Genomic DNA, 22500 nt, shown 5'->3' on the forward strand with positions numbered 1-22500 from the left:
TGTGTGTGTGTGTGTGTGTGTGTGTGTGTGTGTGTGTGTGTGTGTGTGTGTGTGTCCAACAAACGAGAGTTTAACCCAACGTCGGTCGTGTTACAGAATCGTGTGATAGATGTTTTATACTTAAACTGTAAAATGATATTAGAATAATTTTTTATTTAAGTCAGGAAAATACGGATAATTATTAAAAACAAGGTTCAGACTGAGAATTTGTGTCCAACTTAAATGAAACTTGAATGTTAACGTTAACTTTTACTGTTTTTGACACATGTTCCGATAGAATTCACTTTTTGTGTTGAATTAAATTTAAATGAAGTAATTTCACCAAATAATCAAAATTTAAATCTCCTGCATCTTCAGACTGTGACAGAGACAAAGTTACATAACTTGATTTTATTTATATATTTATTATTTAAAAAATATATACCCAGGCTTTTTAATGCTCAAACATTCGTTAATTCAATAATTCAGTTCTTCGTTTAATCTGCAGCAGTGAGAAGAAAAGAGAACATATTCTGTTGCAGAACCACCTCTGACCAGCAGAGGGCGACACCAGTGTTTTTATTTTGTCATATTAGTTCAAAAAGTTGAAATAACATCTTCAATTACTAACTTTTCATACTTCATAAACATTTAATATTTGTCATCATTTGGTAAAAAAACTATATAATGGAGATAATTTCTAGAACATTGTTTGTATTTGTACATTTGATTAAAAGAGAATTGTACGAAAACGTTTTCACATTCTAACATAAAAATACATTTAAAAAGAAGTTTAATAACTAATGAATAGAACCGATATGATTTTGTTCATATTGTCATCGAGCTGCAGATTCACAAAAAGAAGAGAATAAAACAAATGTTTCATCAGATTCTTCTGTGTCGCTGACGCTCGGAGCTGAAACTCACAATGATCAAATAAATCAAATGTGATTCAATTTGATAAAGAATTATGTAAAACATAAATAATAATCAATGATCCATAATTAACTCGAATTCTTACTGTTTTCATCTCGTTGGAAGATATGGACGCCCATTTCTGACACAAGTATAAAAGTAATGTGAAAATATATAGAGCATTATACAGACTATTTTAATTATATAAAATATGACAATATAAGAGAGAATTTTTACTAATAATTTCAAATATATTACATGTTACATATTTTTTCATCTCATATTATGAAACTAATGTCTTGTGTTTGTACTTTCTTTAGTTTTTAAGCATCGTTTTCTCATGGAAATGTGCTTCTGTACCACATATAAGACTTCTGATCTGATTTAATAAGATCTGATCTGATCCATGTGCAGCACTAAGAGAATGTCTTCGGCTCCTGGTGAAAATCTCTTTAAAGGATCAGCAGTTTTTTACAGTATCGTCCGTGTTTGTAGTGAGTTTCCGCTAACGTCTATAAGTGTATTTTTTGTATTATGGTGCTAAATATAGATGAAATTCACATGTTTGATAAAGTTTGTAATGATTTTGACGAATCGTCTGTGACTCTGGTGAAGACGTTGTTCCTGCTGTTTGCAATAGATTTTCTATAAAGAGAAAAGTAGCGAGGAAGTTTCCGATGTTTCGTGTGAACGCTGCAGGATTTAATGAGTTTTATAAAATGTTTGTGAGTTTTGAAGTGATTGAGCGACTGTCGAGGAAAAACCAGACAAAATGAAGATTTGAATGAAAGTGTCGGTTTGACTGAAGCTTTTTAAAACCTAGTTTCATGGTGATCAGGCCTCGAACCACAGACCCACGTGAACGCACCTTCGGGTGTTTCTGTCCTAGAACTGATTTTAAAATCATTTTTGTTCGGTGTTTTCTTGCATTAACAGATAAATCTGTAGAAATGAGTCAAAAGAAAACAGAGACAAACAGATTTTTTACAGCGTGCAGAGGTTAATGAAAACCTGTTAATGTCCGTGTTGTTCACGTGTTTATGACGTTTACTGAGCGCAACACACACACATGTTACAAAGAATATATAGAATTCAATCTATATGGTGTAAATGTAAAAATGTAGTTATGTACTGATGTTAACTTTCCTGAAGCTTTTTTTAAAACATTGTGAGATTTGTTTGGCAGCATGATTGTGAAGAAAGAAGAAATTCTGACATGTAGATGTAAAATAAATGACTTGAGACATTTTCTACGAAATAAAAAGAAAATATTGAACTTTAAGTTATTTGTCATTTTGTTGATTCTTTGTTAAATTATAGTTAATTATTAATCTTTTAGTTTTTGGTAAAAACAGGGGAAGCACCTTTTGAAAGATTTTTTATATACTTTTTAAAGATCTGTTTGTGTTTATATTGTTCATATAAATATATGAATTTATATACATTTATAAATATATATATCTGGGAAAATGTGTATTAAGATGTAAGTTTGTGCTGTTTCTCGTCCGATGAGGCGAACTACTGAAATATGTGGAACAATAAGTAAAAACAAATGTCTTCAGTTTAAGAGAATATTTAGTCATGTAATAAGTAAGTTAAGTAAATGTCTTAGTATTGTAAGTCGTATAAAATGTTCTACTATTGTAAAGTATACAGTATATATGTCCTAATAATTCCACAGTGTAATAATTCATAAAAATGTCTGTTTTTCAATAGAAAGTCAGTGTATTATATCTTAAACATGTCTATATATATATATATATATACTAACCCTAAAAATTTTTTAACAGTTTTATAATATCTGTCTTATTAAAATATGTTATAAAAATGTAATTGTATCGTTTCTCACCATCATAGAATGTACTGGTATCGTCAGTCCAAAAGTTTGATAGTATATGAAATAATAAATATTATTAAAGTATATATAGTTTGTCTAAAGATCCAGTGATAAAGTGTAAGTATAGTGTCGTGTATAGTTTAAAGTATAAAGTGAAAGTCATGAATTGTCATATTTTATGAAGTTATATATTATTTCATACCTTTAAACGACAAACACGTTTTATTGTTAACATGAGACTTTATTAAAGCGCAACATGTTTCACATTGATGAGCAGAAACCAAGTCAGAGGATCAACTGCAGGGGGCGCGTGTGAGGGGGCGGGTCCAGTTGAGTGCCTTGTTGCTGATTGGTCAGTTACTCGTACAGGAAGGCCTGGGCGCAGGGCGTGTAGGCCACGAACTCCTCGGCCTTGAACCACAGGCCGACCTCCGTCTTGGCGTTTTCCACCGTGTCGCTGCCGTGGATGATGTTCCTGAGGAAACAGGACGACAATTTAAATACAACATTTAAATCGAATATTTAAAAAATATAATGAACAGACTTATACATGTTTTAAAACTCACAATTATCATAAATAAAATCAAAAACTGGACGTAAACATTTACATATAGTTTCAAATATAGATATAATATAAAATATTGATTTAATATCATATTTTATTGAAGAAAATCCAAACTCACAAAGTTGAAGCTTTGACTTCCGTCGTAAATTAGAATTATTAACTTTATAACTTAAATTCAATTTAATTCAACTTTATTTGTATAGCGCTAAATCATAATATACATTATCTCAAGGGTCTGGACATTTGAGTTGTTTCACAAGTCATAATTCTGTTTGTTGTATCAATATTGTGTGTGTGTGTGTGTGTGTGTGTGTGTGTGTGTGTGTTACTGACCTGCCGATGTTGATGCACAGGTCTCCTCGGATGCTTCCTGGTTTGGAGTCAGCTGGGTTGGTCTCTCCCAGCATCATCCTGGCCAGCTTCACAATGTTCTGCCCCTCCCACACCTGAAACACATCAACACACCTATCGTGTCACGGTGGAAGCTGATTGGTCGGTTTATCAGCTAAATATCACAATGATGAGTTTTGCTCTAATTAATTAATTTAATTGTTATTTGATGATATAAAAACATTGTGAACACAAATCTGCTTCCTGTTTACATCACATGACCATAACCATGTAAACAGGATGTAGATTGATAGTGAGGCTTTCAAACTAAAAGGTGTCAGTGTGGGCGGAGCCTCAGAGATGGTGGTTTTTATTTTCTCACATAAAACATCAGAAAAGTGAAGAAACAACGTGAATATGAAAAGAGTCTGAAAACAATCTGATCCCAGTCGCCTGTTAGGTCATGTGATCTGTGTCAGAGTGTGAGTGTGTGTGTGTGTGTGTGTGAGACATGTATGTTACCATGGCGAAGACGGGTCCAGAGGACATGTATTTGCAGAGTCCAGCGTAGAAGGGCGTGTCCTTCAGATCCAGGTAATGCTTCTTCATGTGATCCTCAGACGCCTGAAGTCACAACATTCAAATCCATCAAGATCTCAACTCTTTGATTCCTTTGATCTGTTCCCTCTCACATAAAACCTGTCGTCCTCTGGTGTCACGTTACTATGCATGTGGAGTATTATTAAACCACACAACACACACACACACACACACACACACACACACACACACACACACACACACACACACACCACACAGCTGTGAATAATGACACTGTGACACAAGTGTGTGTCCTTCACTGAAGCTGCAACATTCAACAACTCAACACCTGTCACCCCCACACACACACTCACACACACAGTCGAGGTTCAAACAGACAGATCTGATTCTCAGAGACGATGATTTCACAAAGAAATTTGGAACTCGAAATTTTGAAAAGTAAAGTTGTGATGTTTGAAATGTGTTACCTGCATGAATTTGGCCGCCACCAACTTGAAGCCCCTCTGCTCGAAGCGCTTGATGATCTCGCCACACAGTCCCCTCTGGACGCCATCGGGCTTCACGGCGATGAAAGTACGTTCCATGTTTCTGCTGAAGAGGCTAAAGACACAAAAACACCGAAAATCAGACACAAGCAAACAAAGGTGACGGCGATGATGTCACAGAGCTGTGGAAAAATGAGTTGTCAAGTTCAAAACAGCTGATGAAATGATAACGATCTTAATTCAGCTCAGTCGTTTGTCACCAAACAAACTTTTCAGCTTTTTAAATTCACACAGAGAAAGAAATGATTTACTCTTTATTATTTACCGATTAAAGGAATGAATAGATTATAGAACCAGGGGCTGTTTATTCATGGTTATGAAGTTAAAAACTTTTTGAATCCAAATAAAAATACATTTGTAAAAAGGAAGTTGAAATGAAATGGTTATAGAGGAAGTTAATACTGAAAATCATTATATATAATATCTATTTAAATCAATAAATCCCCGACTGTTCTGCTCATTTCTGCAGCTTCACATTTCAAATCCTCTTCACTAGACAATATCAAATATCCTCATTCTGCTGAAGAAGTGAACATGAGTCAGGAAATTAACTCCGACCCAACACCTGCTCGTAACTCAGGACAAAGCCTGGGCGTGCACGTGGTGCACGTGGTGCTAATTTTACTGTGGGTGTTCATAGGGCCTCTGGCTGGAATCCAGCTGAGAGGAGCAGATCATCTTCGACCCTCAGAGGCGTCGATGATGTTTCCATCACTGATTCCAAGTCACATGTAGATTTATCAAAATCAATCACCAACGAGCGCAGAGGCCTAAAATCGGCCCCATGTACGGTGGCCCTGAGGGGTCAGTGCACGGCCACATGCTGCATCAACACACTGAGCTCAACTTAGTTCACTTTGCTGTATTTTGATGAATAATTCAAGTTTGGAATATTGTGAATGTTACAACTAAAATTCATCTGTGAACGTTTTTTCTCATGATTAAATTCTGAGCTCACACACACACACACACACACACACACACACACACACACACACACACACACACACACACACACACACACACACACAACTGTCTGTCTGCAGCGGTCCAACATGTCACTGCAGGAACACGTGCACGACAGCACATGCACAGACAAAAGAATTAAACTTCACAGTGACAAATCAACTGCATGAAGTGAAATGTTAAAAACATGTTTAAAGACGTCACATTAAAAACACTGAACTCACGTGTTACTGCATCTTTAACTGAAGAACGTTCGAACATTGAGCAGCTCAGAGTTCAGTGTGTGTGTGTGTGTGTGTGTGTGTGTGTGTGTGTGTGTGTGTGTGTGTGTGTGTGTGTGTGTGTGTTTATATCTACCTCGGGTTCTGGGAGTTGAGGAGAACTTGTTTTGCCGACGGTGGGATACGAACGAAAACCGAGGCCGAGCAACTGGAGTGGAGCTCTATTTAAAGGGTTTACTGTGGGTGGGTGTGTGTGTGGGGGTGGGTGTGTGTGTGTGTGGGGGTGTGGGGGTGTGTGTGTGTGTGTTTGGATCTAGTTTCAGTTTTTTTAAATGTTTCTGACTCGCTTTGAAAAATGTCCTAATTTATATTTCATAACTTTCTTTTTTGAACGTAAATCTAACTTTTTGTGTTTGTCAGAGTTCACTCGTACAAAAACCTAAAATAATGAAAACAATAATCCTGTTGTTTTATTCAATTAATGTAAGAATCAGGTTTAATTTAACTCTTCAGTTTGGTTTGTTGAATATGTATAAATATTAAATACTAATAATAATTAAATAATATATAAATGCATACAAACACAGAACTTTAGTTGAAGACGACACGTCTCCATTTACTCACATCAAACAAAAATGAAGCTAAAACATCTCGGATACAAACGCTGCCACCTTGTGGTGATGATGTCATTTACAGTCAGAGTCTGAGCAGTAGTGATCGTGGTATAAAGGTCCCGCCCATACACCCTCTCCACCAATAAGGAGTCAGTTGTCAGCTGTCAGTCATGTTTTTATATCATCAAATAACTAATAAAACCAAACGGATCAGAAACACTTGAACAAACATCAGTGAGATGAGAACGAGCTGAAACGACAGAAACATCTTTACAAACTTTTGGTCCACATCCCATCAGCTAACATGGAGGAGGTTCATGAGCTATACTGCAGCCAGACACCAGGGGGCGATCCAGATAGTTTTGCCTTCACTTTATTGAGTTGGCAGGTGGAGTATGTTAAATTACGATCTGTGGTTCAGAGTCAGTAAGTTTAAACTGAGGAGCTGTTGACATGATGGAGGTTTATTTCCGAAACGTGCACGTGAGTGTGCATGTGAAACACACACATGTTGTGTGTGTTTCACGTCAGCAGAGTCTCAGCTGCTGCTTCAGTCACCGAGGGATCAGCTGTCCACCGACCTGCAGCGTCAGTCACACTGTCCAAAGGTCAAAAGGTCAAAACCGTCAGGAACACGTCGGGAAAACGTCAGGAACACGTCAGGAACATGTCAGGAACATGTGGGGGAATATGTCAGGAACATTTCAGGAACATGTCAGGAACATGTCAGGAACACGTCGGGAACATGTCAGGAACACGTCAGGAACACGTCAGGAACATGTGGGGGAATATGTCAGGAACATTTCAGGAACATGTCAGGAACACGTCAGGAACATGTCAGGAACACGTCAGGAACATTTCAGGAACACGTCAGGAACACGTCAGGAACATGTCAGGAACACGTCGGGAACATATCAGGAACACGTCAGGAACACGTCAGGAACATGTCGGGAACATGTCGGGAACATGTGGGGAACATGTCAGGAACACGTCGGGAACATGTCGGGAACACGTCGGGAACACGTCGGGAACATGTCGGGAACACGTCAGGAACACGTCAGGAACACGTCAGGAAAATATCAGGAACACGTCAGGAACATGTCAGGAACATTTCAGGAACATGTCAGGAACATGTCAGGAACACGTCGGGAACACGTCAGGAACATGTCAGGAACATTTCAGGAACATGTCAGGAACATTTCAGGAACATGTCGGGAACATGTCGGGAACACGTTGGGAACACGTTGGGAACACGTTGGGAACACGTCAGAACATGTCAGGAACACGTCAGGAACATGTCGGGAATATGTCAGGAACATGTCAGGAACATGTCAGGAACACGTCAGGAACACGTCAGGAACATGTCAGGAACATGTCAGGAACATGTCAGGAACATGTCAGGAACACGTCAGGAACATGTCAGGAACACGTCAGGAACATGTCAGGAACACGTCGGGAACATGTCAGGAACATGTCAGGAACACGTCAGGAACATTTCAGAAACATTTCAGAAACATGTCAGGAACATGTCAGGAACATGTCAGGAACACGTCAGGAACATGTCAGGAACACGTCAGGAACATGTCAGGAACACGTCAGGAACATGTCAGGAACACGTCGGGAACATGTCAGGAACATTTCAGGAACATGTCAGGAACACGTCAGGAACATGTCAGGAACACGTCAGGAACATGTCAGGAACACGTCAGGAACACGTCAGGAACACGCCGGGAACATGTCAGGAACATGTCAGGAACACGCCAGGAACATGTCAGAAACATTTCAGAAACATGTCAGGAACATGTCAGGAACACGTCAGGAACACGTCAGGAACATTTCAGAAACATTTCAGAAACATGTCAGGAACATGTCAGGAACACGTCGGGAACACGTCAGGAACACGTCAGGAACATTTCAGAAACATTTCAGAAACATGTCAGGAACATGTCAGGAACATGTCAGGAACACGTCGGGAACACGTCAGGAACATGTCAGGAACATTTCAGGAACATGTCAGGAACATGTCGGGAACACGTGGGGAACACGTCGGGAACACGTGGGGAACACGTCGGGAACACGTCAGGAACATGTCAGGAACATGTCAGGAACATGTCAGGAACATGTCAGGAACATGTCAGGAACACGTCAGGAACATGTCAGGAACATGTCAGGAACATGTCAGGAACACGTCAGGAACATGTCAGGAACACGTCAGGAACATGTCAGGAACACGTCAGGAACATGTCAGGAACATGTCAGGAACACGTCAGGAACACATCAGGAACATGTCCTCTACATTCACTGGTTAATAAACATTTTAAAAATCATCCAATGAGCAAATAAGGACAAAATAGATATTTCTACAGATCGTTTAATGACCCGACTGAAGGTAAAGAGCTGAACTCATTGTTATAAACAATCTATAACAAGATATTATACAATGTTTATTCTTCAGGTGAATTTTCCACTGATGTCAGATGTATTTTTTCTTTAGGATTTGAATCAGTAACAGGTGTGAAACTTTATATAAGTGTGTTCATGCACCGGTTATATAACACACTCACCACACACACACACACACACACACACACACACACACACACACACACACACACACACACACACACACACACACACACACACTCTCCACTGTTTCCGTCTCTAATCTGAAACTCCAACCTTCACCCTTCCCCCAAATTTTGGCCCTAAATATAAACCTTGTCCTAATCAGGGATGGAAAGCGTCTGTTGTCTCGGGGGGTTGATGCTGCTCCACGCTGGCGTCCTGAGGGGATGAACGGACCCGATCAGCTGAAATTAAAACACGCTCCTGCTGCTTACGCACACACTCCAGACGTACACCCATCTTATGTTGCCGTGCACTTGGAGCGCAGGAAGCTGCAGAAACACAGCTGTGAGGCCTCTAATGTTACCAGCTCCAAACACAACGTCAGACAAATCTGATGAAACTAACGTGTGTTTTAATCACGTCTCCAGCAGCAGAATGTGCACGAACATAACCCCACACACACTCATGGTATCTACTGAGGAGGCCAAATTATTCTAGTTACTATGCAAACTATAGAAATCTGACTAAATATAGCTGAATGAAACCAGGAGAGAAGCATGACATGAAAATATACCAAAGATCCTTCAGTCTTTGATCTTCAGCCCTGAAGGGGGCGCTACAGACCCAAGAGCCAAGAGAAAGTGGAGAGTTCTTTAGAAATGTTTCTGTGTCACGACTGTAAAAGTAACTAGTTCATCAATTTACATCTTTTTAAACCAGAAGGGACCATATCTGGAGGAGAGGGGGGTGGAGCCTGACTGAGAACTCGATGACACGCCCACCTACACCTTCACCTGCACCCATTGGACAGTACTAGCTGTCAATCACACTGTGGTATCCCCCCCCTCCCCCTCCGGTGCTTTATGGTCTGTTTGACTCTAAATGATCATAATTCACTAAATGAACATCAGCTGTTTGAAGAAGACTTGAAACTAGAGACTGAGACAGAAACTCCTGAATGTTTCCTGACGTTATAAAGTGAGAAGTCACTTTCTATAGACTTCTATAGAAACTACCAGGGGAGTCGCCCCCTGCTGGTCACTACACAGAACACAGGTTTCAGACACTTCCTCAGTGGCTTCACTTTCTTGACTCACAAGTCCCTCCTCTTCACTTACAGACGACCAATAGACATGCACCAGACGTTTGTTGTCATGCTAACAGTGATAAAAACATGAATTGCTCAAGGTTTCTTTCAGGTTCGATATAAAACTAACGTGAACTCAGAGATGAGCTCAGTTCCGAACATTAAAGCAAACAGTTTTGGACATATACTGCAGCCAGCCACCAGGGGGCCATCTAGATGTTCCAGCTTCATTTCTTGGAGCCGTCCTGTCGTCCATCTTTATTGACAGTGAAACAATCTTTTATTCTCCACGTCTCTCGGGACAACTTCTTTGTTTTTACTCTGATTCTTTCTCTTTTCAAAAGTGTCGGAGAAAATCAAACCAGTGACTCAGTTATTGTCCATAGGTTTTATTTCCGTGTCAGTAGTGAGAGCAGAGGAGCAGAGGTCGGACTTCAGCTTCACCAAGAAGTCTCCCATCGATCCATCTTCATCAACATGTCAACTTTCCTCTTTCAATGACTTTCAAGTTTAAATGATGACATTTGTTTTACTAAATGTTGAACCTGGCATCAATATTTTAAAATCTTTATTTATTCAGAATTTCCAGACATGGAACAAACACAATACTTTAAAGTGCATTAATAGAACTAATGTAATGAGTACAGTTTTTTTACTCATGAAATTAGGGAAAAGTAATTTTTTCAACATGAGGTTTTAGTTTTAGAAGAAAAGTCGTAATATTATTTAATTATAAACGACAAACACAAGACTAAGAATAAATTGTTTCACTTTACGAGTGTAAGATGGACAATCAGAAATTTTATGAGTATAATATTTAAATTTGAATACAAATTTGGGTCATTATCATTTAATACTGAACATTTTTACTTTTCTCTCATATGGCAACTTTCTTTTTTACAAAACTGCAGCTTCACTCTGTAAAAATAACTTGATTTCTTCGTAAAAATCTAATAGTTTCACGTAGAACAAACCTCGCCTCTAAAAAATAATAAAATTTCTCTATGAAGTCAAAATACATCCTGAAACTTTTTCCTGATAAAATAACAATTTTCTCAAAATGATTAATTTGTAGAAACATTATGACTCTTACAGAAACATAATATATTTTAATATTACCAATAATATAATATCACTTTGTAATAAAAGTAAAGTTGTGACCTTATTCTCAAATTATTTGCCTTTTTTTTCTAGTTCAGTTAAAACTTTATTTTAATAGTATATTTTACTCATTAAATAACAACTTTTAAGTTATAACTTTCTTCTCAAAATATTTCAACTTAATTTTCTGGAACTTAAGATATGATTTGCCCTCAATAATAATAATAATAATAATAATAATAATAACAATAATAATAATATTAATAACATGCTGTACCAGTCCAGAATATTTTATAATACGACATCTGCTCCAGACCTCTGCTCCAATCAGGTCGTCTGTCGAATGTAAACAGAAATTAAGATTTGTAAACAACCACTTCTGTACAAAAACAAACAGAAACAAGCTTTAGATAGAAAACAACAGAACAACTGAAGAAACGTCGCTGTACAATTCATAAAGTTCATAAAGTTCATGTTACGTTCTGTCGTCACTTCTTACACAAATAAAAAAACACCAAATCAAATATTTCTCCTTGAGTTAGCGTTGCTCTCTCTCCTCATACATAAAATAGAGTCTTCGTTAGTATTTGCCTATTTACAGGAGTTGCAATATATATACACGTAGTATTTTTTCAGTGTTTTCTCGTACAGGCGACAGAGCGGACGGCCTCGACCCAGGAGGCCGCCCCGCCTCCTGAAATTATGGATCCCAGCAGAATTGCAGGGCTGTGATTGGCCCGAGAAGCCGGAGGGTTTGTCGGTTTAGTTTCGGTCGTTGAGATTAGAACCGTCTGGTTGGATCCATAATCCCGCGCACGACACCCAGGAAGTGGTCCTGAGAGCCACCGGCAGACTAGTGATGATGTCATCTTCGCTGGGTTTCACACTTTGTGTCCAAACGTCTCCGCCTCGACACAACTTTGATATCGAACACAGAGTTTCTCTCCGATGAAATCAGAAGCAACAGATTTCACGTTATTTCTCAAACGAGTCGCTGTGACTGAGACATCGTCTGCGTCTTTTACTGCTGGTTCGAGGATTTGAACGTGTGTTGGTGCTCGTTTGAACTCGAGCTCGTTTGAACTCGAGCTCGTTTGAACTCGAGCTCGTTTGAACTCGAGCTCGTTGACGTTTGAGTTTCAGCTGAAATTCTTTGTTGTTGAATTTGAGAATTCTGAGTTTTACTTTGAGAACAAAAGTGTTTGAGGCTCTGTGTCCAACATCAGGTTTTGTCGAAGAGGAGAAGTGCTGCAGCTCGTGTCCCGTCCAGAATCAGACGACTTCAGTTTGTTTCCGTCCTGAGGTTTGAAATCAACAGTGACATCACAGGTGAGGAACTACCAAAATAAAAGCTTGGTTTTAAAGCAAAGTAAAAATAATTAAACCAAGCGTGACTTTAATTTGTTGAGACCAAACGTCACTGATCTGCTGTAACGTCGTCTGTGGACTCGTTTCTGGACGGGATCAGACTCGCGGAGCTTCTACTCACAGGATGTTATGGTACAGATGGAGGATGATAAAAGCTGCGTCCAGGTTTAGGGGCCACATCCTTCAGACTCTACAGGGGCCAAACTGGGGCTCGCCCAAGAAGGCGGAGCTGAAATGAGTCTGGTCTGAGGAGGAACGTCCTTTATCGCTCGGGGACAAAAGGACGCGTTGGATGTGACCTCGGAACTGAGACACAGCCGAGTTCTCACTGACGGCCAGAGCCGAGTCTTTAGGCTCCAGGTAAATTCAAATAAAAAGTAGTTTCATTCACAGAGAAGAAATTAACGTGAATGTTAATTTGACTTTAAATTCTTAAATTAGAGATAAAACGAAAATGTCTCATTTCTATTCGAACAGTCAGTGTTGTTGAAAATATGAACTTTATCCGAAATTATTGTTATAAAATTACAACTTATTACCAAATAAGTTTTAAAATCTGCGAAATGTTGCTTTTCTTTTTCTTTTCGATCTGTGGCTCATAAACCAAAGTTAAATAAAGTCGGAGCTGGACTCAGACTCTGGCAACGATCACATCATAGAAACAACAACTTGTATTATTATAGTAAATATGACTGAAGTGAGATCAGCTGCACAAACACATCAACACAACTGAATCAAGAGTAAACACAACCTCTGTGTCTCTAAACCTGAGGTTCTGCAAAAGTGCTTCGTTGCCGCGAGAACCAGCTTCACTTCCTCTTCACCTCCGCCCGCCCACATCCATCGGATCGACCAATGGGAGGGCAGCTCTGTGGGGTCTCTCCTTTAAAAGCCGACTGGTCGTTGAGATGCGACAGACGCTGGATCCCAGACGTTTTCCTGTCGACTCGTACGTACGTTTGTATTTATCTGTGACGTCATCCTGTAAACCCGTCTGATTGGCTGTCACGTCATCATCAGTCCAATCATCTTACGACCACTTTCACTTTGTCAAAAGACAAAACCTTTGTTTAGTTTTTCAAAAAACGACTTTAAATTGTCAGAGAATATTTGACTTTTTTCCCCGTGAGTTCAACCCGTTTGACTCCGTCGGTGATTCTGGAGCCTGAAGGAACAAACCCACAGGAAAGATTGAACCACTTGTTCGGTGGATTGAAAACAGAGAAGCATTGATCTGTAGGAAACGAGTTCAAACATGAAAACAGTGGAATTGTCCTTTAAACACTGATCATAAGCGTCACAGGAGACGTTTAAAGTTCGTTTCCATCGTTAAAGTCTCCAAACAAAAAGCAGAAGAGTCGACGTCTCAAGGCTGAAACAACGTTTGGTAGAAAACCAGCATCTACACGCTCATCCAGCGAAGAAAGTCCAACATCCTGACCGTCCGCTGAGCCCATGAACGCACCGTGTGTCCATCACAGACACGACAGTGAACGCACCGTGTGTCCATCACAGACACGACAGTGAACGCACCGTGTGTCCATCACAGACACGACAGTGAACGCACCGTGTGTCCATCACAGACACGACAGTGAACGCACCGTGTGTCCATCACAGACACGACAGTGAACGCACCGTGTGTCCATCACAGACACGACAGTGAACGCACCGTGTGTCCATCACAGACACGACAGTGAACGCACCGTGTGTCCATCACAGACACGACAGTGAACGCACCGTGTGTCCATCACAGACACGACAGTGAACGCACCGTGTGTCCGCCTGCTCTGTGTGAAACATGGCGGCTGATAGGAGCCACTCGAGGTCAGCGACACCACTGACGTGAACCAGAGCCGTGAGTTCAATCCCAGGTTCAACTGGAGCTGCTCTGTGTCCGTTATTGGTTGAAAAAGAGTTTTAAATATTCGTTAAATCCAGACGAGCATCATGTGAAAATGTTTTAGTTTAAAAAGTGGGACCATCAAAATTTCAAAACGCTGTTTCTGCAGAAACGTTCTTTGGGAGATTTTTACTTCTGGACAAGTCTGAGTGTTTCCTGTTATTGCAACCGTCACATGTTCGATCCCGCTCGTTTCATCGGAATTTTGTTACCCTGAATTTTAGGATCGGAATCTGTGCACGTTGAATAAATATTGTTTGAAAAATTTGAAACCTTGAATTTGTAACCATTGAAAAACAAGAGTGAAAATTTGTTGGAAACTTGAAGAGTTGAATTCAGAGGAAAATATTTGAAAATACTTTTAGTTGATGCTCAAAACAGTCGCCAATAAAGGAATCGTTCACCCCTCCTACACTGCAGCTCTACGACCCATAATGCAACACTCTGTAAGACCCAGTGTTTGGGTTTTAGTCGCATGCTTTGGGGCGACATCATCAACAGGAGGTCAGAGCGCCTCAGGTCTGATTGGTCAGAAGTAAGAGTGGGTGGCTTCCTCTTCCTGTTTCCCCGTGAGGATCATCGCTCTGACTGCACATGAAGAGGTTTCGGTTCAGGTTGACGTGGTTTTCAGTGACCGGAGAAAAGAAAAACGAGGAAACAGAAGAAGACGTCGTGGGGGAGGAGTTTTCTTTTTGATGACGAGAAGATTGTGACTCTTTTAGTTTGTTTGTCACGATGTTGGTGAAACGTCCTCGTCGTCTCTTTATGTGTCTTTGGGCTCCAGTTTGCAGGACATGTCAAACAGCAGGTTCTGGTTATCGATCACCTGCAGCTGACGGATGTACGCTTTCGTCTGCAGGTGGGAGGGGGACGTCTCTGTATCCATGGCTACAAGGAAACAAAACAAAACCAAAAAACATACGTCAGTCAGAGGTGCAGCGTCTCAGTGTCACCACCAGAGGGAGACAAAGCTCGACAATATGAAAAAACATGTCGAGTGTGTGCGTGTGCGTGTGTGTGTGTGTTACCGAGCTGACTGCTCCTGTAGCGTCTGATGATTCTCACCATCTCTGCCACTTTATGCTGAAGACGAGGAAAAGAAAAGAGGAAGAGGAGGATGAAGTGTGAGAGCTCATGGAAACAATCAGGCAAACTTACTTTAAAACTTGAATCATGAAAAGTTCTCATGCTTGAAATGTTTTTTACTCTCGGGTTCATGAAAGTTTTTGTATAAAATTGTCGATAAATGTGAAAAAAATGTTGTCACCAAATATTAACGGACAAAAAATTACTTCATGTGCAAATTAACAACAACGTCCTCGTAAACCTCGTCACTGCAGACGAGGTTTTTATCATCGCTGAGATATTAATAGAAAACAAACGAACGTATCGTTAGAACTCTGTTTCGATTGTGACTCGAAAACTTCGCCTCAGTTAAAATTCACAGAAAGACGAAAAGTCAAATGTGATTGGAACTCTTTGTTTTCACAGTGAAAGATTTGACAGGAAGTGACATCACTCACCATCTTCTCAAAGTTGACGAGTTCACCGTGAAACGTTTTACAGCTCTCGTGAAGAAACGTCAGATCTGACGAGAAGGAAACAATCAGAGACGATTTAACAGCAGCAGAAAACATGATGCGACGGAAATTCACCGTTTCTATTCTGCTGTTTGATCCAAATCCACAAATTTTATGTGAACAAAAAAACATGTAAACATAACGACGATACATTGTTAAACATGAAATGATAGAATCGGTCGTTTTCCTCAGCAGATAAAAGAATCATCGTTAAAATATGAATCAATTCTTATACAGTCTCCATCTGCTGCTCCCCACAACTAAGCAACTGGACCATCTACTTCCTGTTTACACCACATGACCAGTGGAGGGGAGTGGTCATGTGACGTGTGTCTTCATGTGTTCGTACCTTTAAGCAGCAGAGGTGTGAACGGGATCAGAGGAGGTCTGAGGCCGGTGATCAGGTCTCTGTACGACTTATGGTTCCTGGAGGGATCCTGAAGGAGGAGGAGACAATCAGCATATAGATCTATAGATATACAAAGATATTTAGATCTATAGATATACAAAGATATACAAAGATATATAGATATACATACACATAGATACACATTTCTGGAATGTGACAACTGAAAACTCACTGCAATGCTCTCAAACTGCTGAAACTGCTTCCTGAACTTCCCCGGGAGTCCCTGAAAACACACACACACACACACACACACACACACACACACACACACACACACACACACACACACACACACACACACACACACACACACACACACACACACACACACACACACACACACACACACACACACACACACACAGATGTCAGTCACTGAAAAACTGTTATTGATACTTGTATCCTTTCCTCTGACGTGTTGTTGTTGTTGACTTCAGGTGAGCACGTTACCTCCCAGGTGAGTCGTAGTCTGCCGATGGCGGGGTTGTCCAGCCCCAGAACGACGGCGAGGAACGACAACAAGTCCTGATGCTGCTTACACCTGAAACACACACAGGAAGCAGCTGTTCAGACGGGGCGTTTCTGTTGTCATGGTTACTGTTCAGTTCATAACAGACAATTAACAAAATGATCACATGTCACGAAGATTAAAAATGAAACTGCAAAGTGACGTCTTCACGTGATGATCAACACTAATTATTAATAAATGTCTTTCATTCAGTTTTCCTTTGAAAACAAACAGGAGACGTCACATCTGGACTCACAGAGCTGCGATCTTGATGAACTTGCGGAGCAGCTGGATCCTCTTCGGCAGCGAGTGACACTGCAGGATCTCCGTGGCGACCCAGTGCTGCACCTCGCTGCAGCGCTGCAGTACCAGCTCCAGGTTGAGGGGGCGCCAGCGCGACTGCTCTCCATGAAATACGTAACACACAAACTCCACCTGCAGAAGAAGAAGACGGTTTGTTGGATTTTTACCAGATTGAAAGAGGAAGGACACGATGGCTCGAGGACACGCCCACCAACACCTGCCACCTGCACCCAGTGGACGGTACTAGCTGTCAATCACACTGTGGTATCCCCCCCCCAACACATCTGGTGCTTTATGGTCTGTTTGACTCTAAATGATCATAATTCACTAGATGAACATCAGCTGTTTGAAGAAGACTTGAAACTAGAGACCGAGACAGAAACCATGTGACCGACCTCGTGCACACAGCTGAAGAGCTCCCAGTCAAACGCCACCAGCTGATTGGCTACTTCCTCTGCAGACATGTCGTGGAGTTTGCTGTCACCTGGCGTCCAGTGGATCTCCTCAGGAAGAGGAAGCTTATAACACACACACACACACACACACACACACACACACACACACACACACACACACACACACACACACACACACACACACACACACACACACACACACACACACACATTAAAAACAATATTAGATTTCTTTTGTGGTCATCAGAAAATACAAATGAGTCGGACAATCCAACAAAACCAAAATCAATCAATCATCCCTGGCTCCTCACCAGTGACTCCAGTTCCGAGGCCTCGCAGGCGAACAGGTGTGTGTTGACTCCCAGTGTCGTGAACACGGCTTCATCACTGGGACGAAACACGGCTTTCTCTGAACACACACATTCAGCGCATTTAAAAACAACCACTCAGATCAATATTGTGCGTGTGCGTGCGTGTGCGTGTGTGTGCGTGTGCGTGTGTGTGCGTCTCCTGACCTCCGGCGGACGTGACAGCCACCAGGATGAGGTTTCCGGGCAGAACCGGTTGATCTTCGCTGTACTGAAGTTTCTCTCTCACCAGAGCCAGAATCTCTCCGACCCGACAGGACAGGCGGCTCCTGATGGTGACGTAGGAGTGATCCGGAGTGTAGACCCTGCAGAAGACTGGACGCACAACATCACAGCCTCGGGTCAGAGAAACGTCACAACCTCATAAGTTTAGCAGCAGTTATTCGCTTCTTATTTAGATCCTTTTTCAGGTAAAAAATAATGACAAACAGTCAACTTGTTTTTTTCCTCATTTGTCAGTGGACGTCTGAGTTGAGGCTGTGACATCACAGAGGTGAACAGACGTGTTGAAGTTACACTCAGAACATGGTGTTCCAATGCTGTGTGTGTGTGTGTGTGTGTGTGTGTGTGTGTGTGTGTGTGTGTGTGTGTGTGTGTGTGTGTGTGTGGTCCTGGGTGTGTCAGGCAGTTTGTGATTTGTATGTCCCGACCACAGACTGCAGGTGTGTTTGCATTTCAACTGTGTGTATGTGTTTACGGATTGGACAGCTTTATGTCTGTGTGTGTGTGTGTGTGTGTGTGTGTGTGTGTGTGTGTGTCGTACTCTCGTCGGAGCCTCTGAAGGCCTCCCTCGGCTGCAGGCAGGCGTCGATACGTCTGAAGTGTCTGAACAGAGGACGGACCTGCTTCTTCCTGCTCTCCTTCTCCTCAACTGACCTGAAAACACACACACACACACACACACACACACACACACACACACACACACACACACACACACACACACACCTGTTCAGAGTTTCCATTTTTTACATCCAGGACCTTTTTAAATGACCTTTGACCTCCTAAATTCTAATCAGTTCATCCCTCAGGACAGAGAATGAAGTCACCGGCCACTAGGTGTCGCCAACGAAGAGGCGTAACTAAATATTGATAATAAAGAAATAGACAGAAATAAAAATTTATAGACATTATGTAATTATCATAACTACATGAAGCATGTATGATAAATGTAGATTGAAAATATAAAAATACACTGTGTGTGTGTGTGTATCAGTTGTGTGTTAATGTGTGTGTATGCGTGTCTTACGGGCAGTGTAAGATCTCGGCCCATCTCTGCAGCTTCAGGACGTCCTCCACCAGCTCAGGATGACGGGTCAACTCCTGAACCGCACACAGGTACAGCTCCTACACACACACACACACACACACACACACACACACACACACACACACACACACACACACACACACACACACACACACACACACACACACACACACACACACACACACACACACACACACAAAATCAATACAACACACATTTTATTTTTCAAACTAAAATAGAGAAGACAAAGTTTGCAAGATGTGTGTACATGTGTTAATGTGTGTGTAAGTGTATGTGCTGTGTATGTGTGTGTGTGTGTGTGTTGTGCATGTGTGTGTATGTGTGTGTTTGTTGTGTAAGTGTATGTGCTGTGTATGTGTGTAAGTGTTTGTGTTGTGTACGTGTATGTGTACGTGTGTTGTGTACGTGTGTTACCTTGGGGAAGTTGTTGCTGCGCTCTCCCTCCTCCTGCAGCAGTTCTCTGTACGTGTCCAGGTATCTAAACGCCATGTTCAGCACCGCCTGCTTCCTCTCGGCTGCGTCCATCCCTCCCTCGCTCTCTCCCTCCGTCTCCCCTCCTCTCCTCCCCCTCTCTCCCTCCCTCCCCTCCAGAGTGAATCTGAGAACATGTGAGTTAAGGAGGACACACACTTGTTGTTTTGGCCTCAAGCGTTTCTCTGACGACACGAAGACGTTTGGTTCGATTAAAATTCAGTTTGCTGCGGAACCTGATTCACCGAGTGTGAACAAGAAAACATCTGTGACAAGAAAACATCTGTGACAAGAAAACATCTGTGACAAGAAAACATCTGTGACAAGAAAACATCTGTGACAGAGACGCTTAGATTTAGATTCACAAGAATCAAAGGTTCAGAATGGACGAGCGTCTGTGACAAATAAAAATATACAAACAATAATACCAGCATCACCATCCACCTGAAAACACATCACATGACCGGTCACGTCCACAGGTCATGTGATGTAAACAGGAAGTAGATGGTCTCCTCTGGTTGCTTAGTAACAGAAACTCCTCTGAAGGAGGAGCAGTGAAGGTGAAGAGTCGGAGCAGGGACGACGAGGTGGAACTGTTACTGACAGGAAGTGTTAGAAACAGGAAGTGTTACTGACAGGAAGTGTTAGCGACGCTTTGTGTTCACCGCTGGTCGTCGAGTCATGTGACTGATGAGAACCAATCAGGAAGAGAACGTGTCATCGTTTACTAAAGTCTCAGTTTCTGTTCAGACTGAAACACAAACCCAGAGTTTTCAAACTGAAACGAGACCAGTTTACACAAGTCTCTGATCCAGAGGCTGGAAACTCCACCAGGCGTAACCATAGCAACAGGGATGAGTTTTAATAACCTGCGGGCTAACCTAGTAGCTTTCCACCAAACAGAGGCAGTGGAGGAGCCGTCACAGATCAGTGTGTCACATCAAATTCGTTCAAACTTGATTTTTGACTGAGGTGACGGCCTCAGAAAAAACACGTCCTGATTTTCCATAAGTGGACCTAAAAATAAAATAATTCTCCTGAGGGTGGCGCCAGAGGGGAGACTCGGGGGGGAGCAGCACATTTTATGAAAATCTGTTAGAAGTAGATTTTTGCACCGAACATGTTGAGTGAAACAAACCAAACTGATAAAAACTATCACTGATCAAAGTGAGTTAAATGAAGAGTTCAGCTGTCAGTCACACACACGAGGACAATTGGACATCTGCACCTTAACTCAGCGCCGTGAGCACATTCTGTCAGGGTGATTATGCATGTACGTGTGTGTGTGTGTGTGTGTGTGTGTGTGTGTGTGTGTGTGTGTGTGTGTGTGTGTGTGTGTGTGTGTGTGTGTGTGTGTGTGTGTGTGTGAGAAGGATACTGCTGCAGCAGAACTTGCTGGAGCCTGTCGGCTGTCAGGAAGATGGGATGTGTCAACATGAAGTCATCCAGCAGAGTTTCTACAGAGACACAGAGACGGACGTCAGTTATGAACGAGTCCAGTTTCATACAAACATAATTCAACCACAAAGTCAAACACGTGAAAGGATTTTAACGAAAAAGATTTAAAAAAATCACTCTGCTGCAGAAACCACCAGACGTCACAACTGTAAATGTGACAGAGTATAACGTCCTCACGCTCTTGTGTATATATATATTTAAAACATTTTAAGTCCTATTAATATTGTCAGCTATTCAACACATGTTGGGACAATGAGACCTGAAGTTGCTTCGGTTTCTTATTGTTAATGTTTCAACCTCTGACGACGTCTTTCTGTCAGCGTTGAAATGCATTCTGGGTATATCCACAAAATCTAATCACGTCATGTTTGAGTGCAGGTGAGCGTTTGTTCCTGAGACGTCATGACAACAACAAAACGTCACGTTTGACCACGAAAGTGAAGGTTTGTATCAAATCTGACATTTAAAACACAAGTGTGTCTACACATATATACACATATATATATGTATATGTATATATATATATATATATATATATATATATAAATGTATATGTATATACATATAATAACTTCAGGAGTAAATGTGTGTATATGAGATGGATGCTGCAGTGGGTGTGTCCTGTCGGGGGTCCGCCTCGCTGAAGGCAGTTACCATAGAGACCACGTTGCCAACAGTCAGAGGATAAAGTGTGAAAAGAAGAAACAAGAGAGAGAAATGTATGTGTTGATGTATCAAGTAATAAACGTCATCGATCCCAGTAAATACTGTTTTTATATATAATATATATATATATATATATATTCACAGATTGTTCAGCTCCTGTCCTTTAGAATAAAAGCAGCTGAAGTGACTGTGACCACTTCCTGTTTGCAGTGACCACTTCCTGTTTGCAGTGACCTCAGTGATGAACAGACACTGGGTCTGTGACACTGAAGGAAAATGAAAGAAATGAAGATTCTACACTTCTGCAGAATCTGATCTCTGAAGGTTTCTTGTCGATGACATCAGACATGATGTCGTCGGTTTGTATTTATAAAGCAGCTTTTCTTGATCACACACACATTCATACAGTGCACCTATCACAGAACTCTGTGAGGGGACAGTTGGGGGTTCACCCCTCCACCTGCACCACAGAG

The 22500-nt window shown here is 41.3% G+C and overlaps 2 protein-coding genes across 2 annotated transcripts in view; both read right to left on the reverse strand.

Moving 5' to 3' along the window:
- Positions 1-2951: 2951 nt before the first annotated feature.
- LOC118123290 (nucleoside diphosphate kinase A) lies at positions 2952-6196 on the reverse strand. The gene is made up of 5 exons (XM_035180623.2): positions 6056-6196; positions 4655-4787; positions 4149-4250; positions 3630-3742; positions 2952-3206 (listed from the first exon to the last, which is right to left on the reverse strand). Exons 2-5 carry the CDS (start codon positions 4769-4771, stop codon positions 3089-3091), a joined length of 450 nt encoding a protein of 149 aa, XP_035036514.1. The 5' UTR covers positions 4772-4787; positions 6056-6196; the 3' UTR covers positions 2952-3088.
- A 4365-nt stretch (positions 6197-10561) lies between these two features.
- rapgefl1 (Rap guanine nucleotide exchange factor (GEF)-like 1) overlaps positions 10562-22500 on the reverse strand; it is a 22889-nt gene continuing 10950 nt past the window's right edge. The window contains exons 3-16 of the mRNA XM_035180595.2: positions 21282-21360; positions 19847-20030; positions 19391-19488; positions 18905-19017; positions 18289-18456; positions 18085-18182; positions 17753-17875; positions 17311-17489; positions 16997-17087; positions 16719-16769; positions 16487-16574; positions 16081-16145; positions 15586-15640; positions 10562-15445 (exon numbers count right to left, since the gene is read on the reverse strand). Of these exons, the coding sequence (XP_035036486.1) occupies positions 15321-15445; positions 15586-15640; positions 16081-16145; positions 16487-16574; positions 16719-16769; positions 16997-17087; positions 17311-17489; positions 17753-17875; positions 18085-18182; positions 18289-18456; positions 18905-19017; positions 19391-19488; positions 19847-20030; positions 21282-21360 (1517 nt within the window). The 3' untranslated portion in view covers positions 10562-15320. The remainder of the gene's footprint in view (positions 15446-15585; positions 15641-16080; positions 16146-16486; positions 16575-16718; positions 16770-16996; positions 17088-17310; positions 17490-17752; positions 17876-18084; positions 18183-18288; positions 18457-18904; positions 19018-19390; positions 19489-19846; positions 20031-21281; positions 21361-22500) is intronic.

This window comes from Hippoglossus stenolepis, chromosome 16 (assembly GCF_022539355.2).
Source record: "Hippoglossus stenolepis isolate QCI-W04-F060 chromosome 16, HSTE1.2, whole genome shotgun sequence".
NCBI classification, from domain to species: Eukaryota; Metazoa; Chordata; class Actinopteri; order Pleuronectiformes; family Pleuronectidae; genus Hippoglossus; species Hippoglossus stenolepis.

Excerpts from the sequence above, each read along its gene's own strand:
- LOC118123290 (XM_035180623.2), bottom strand. The coding sequence starts at position 4,771 with ATGGAACGTACTTTCATCGCCGTGAAGCCCGATGGCGTCCAGAGGGGA. Across the intron at positions 3,743-4,148 it reads CTGGACCCGTCTTCGCCATG|GTGTGGGAGGGGCAGAACAT; the intron begins GTAACATACATG and ends GATGTGTTTCAG. Across the intron at positions 3,207-3,629 it reads CTGTGCATCAACATCGGCAG|GAACATCATCCACGGCAGCG; the intron begins GTCAGTAACACA and ends CTGTTTCCTCAG.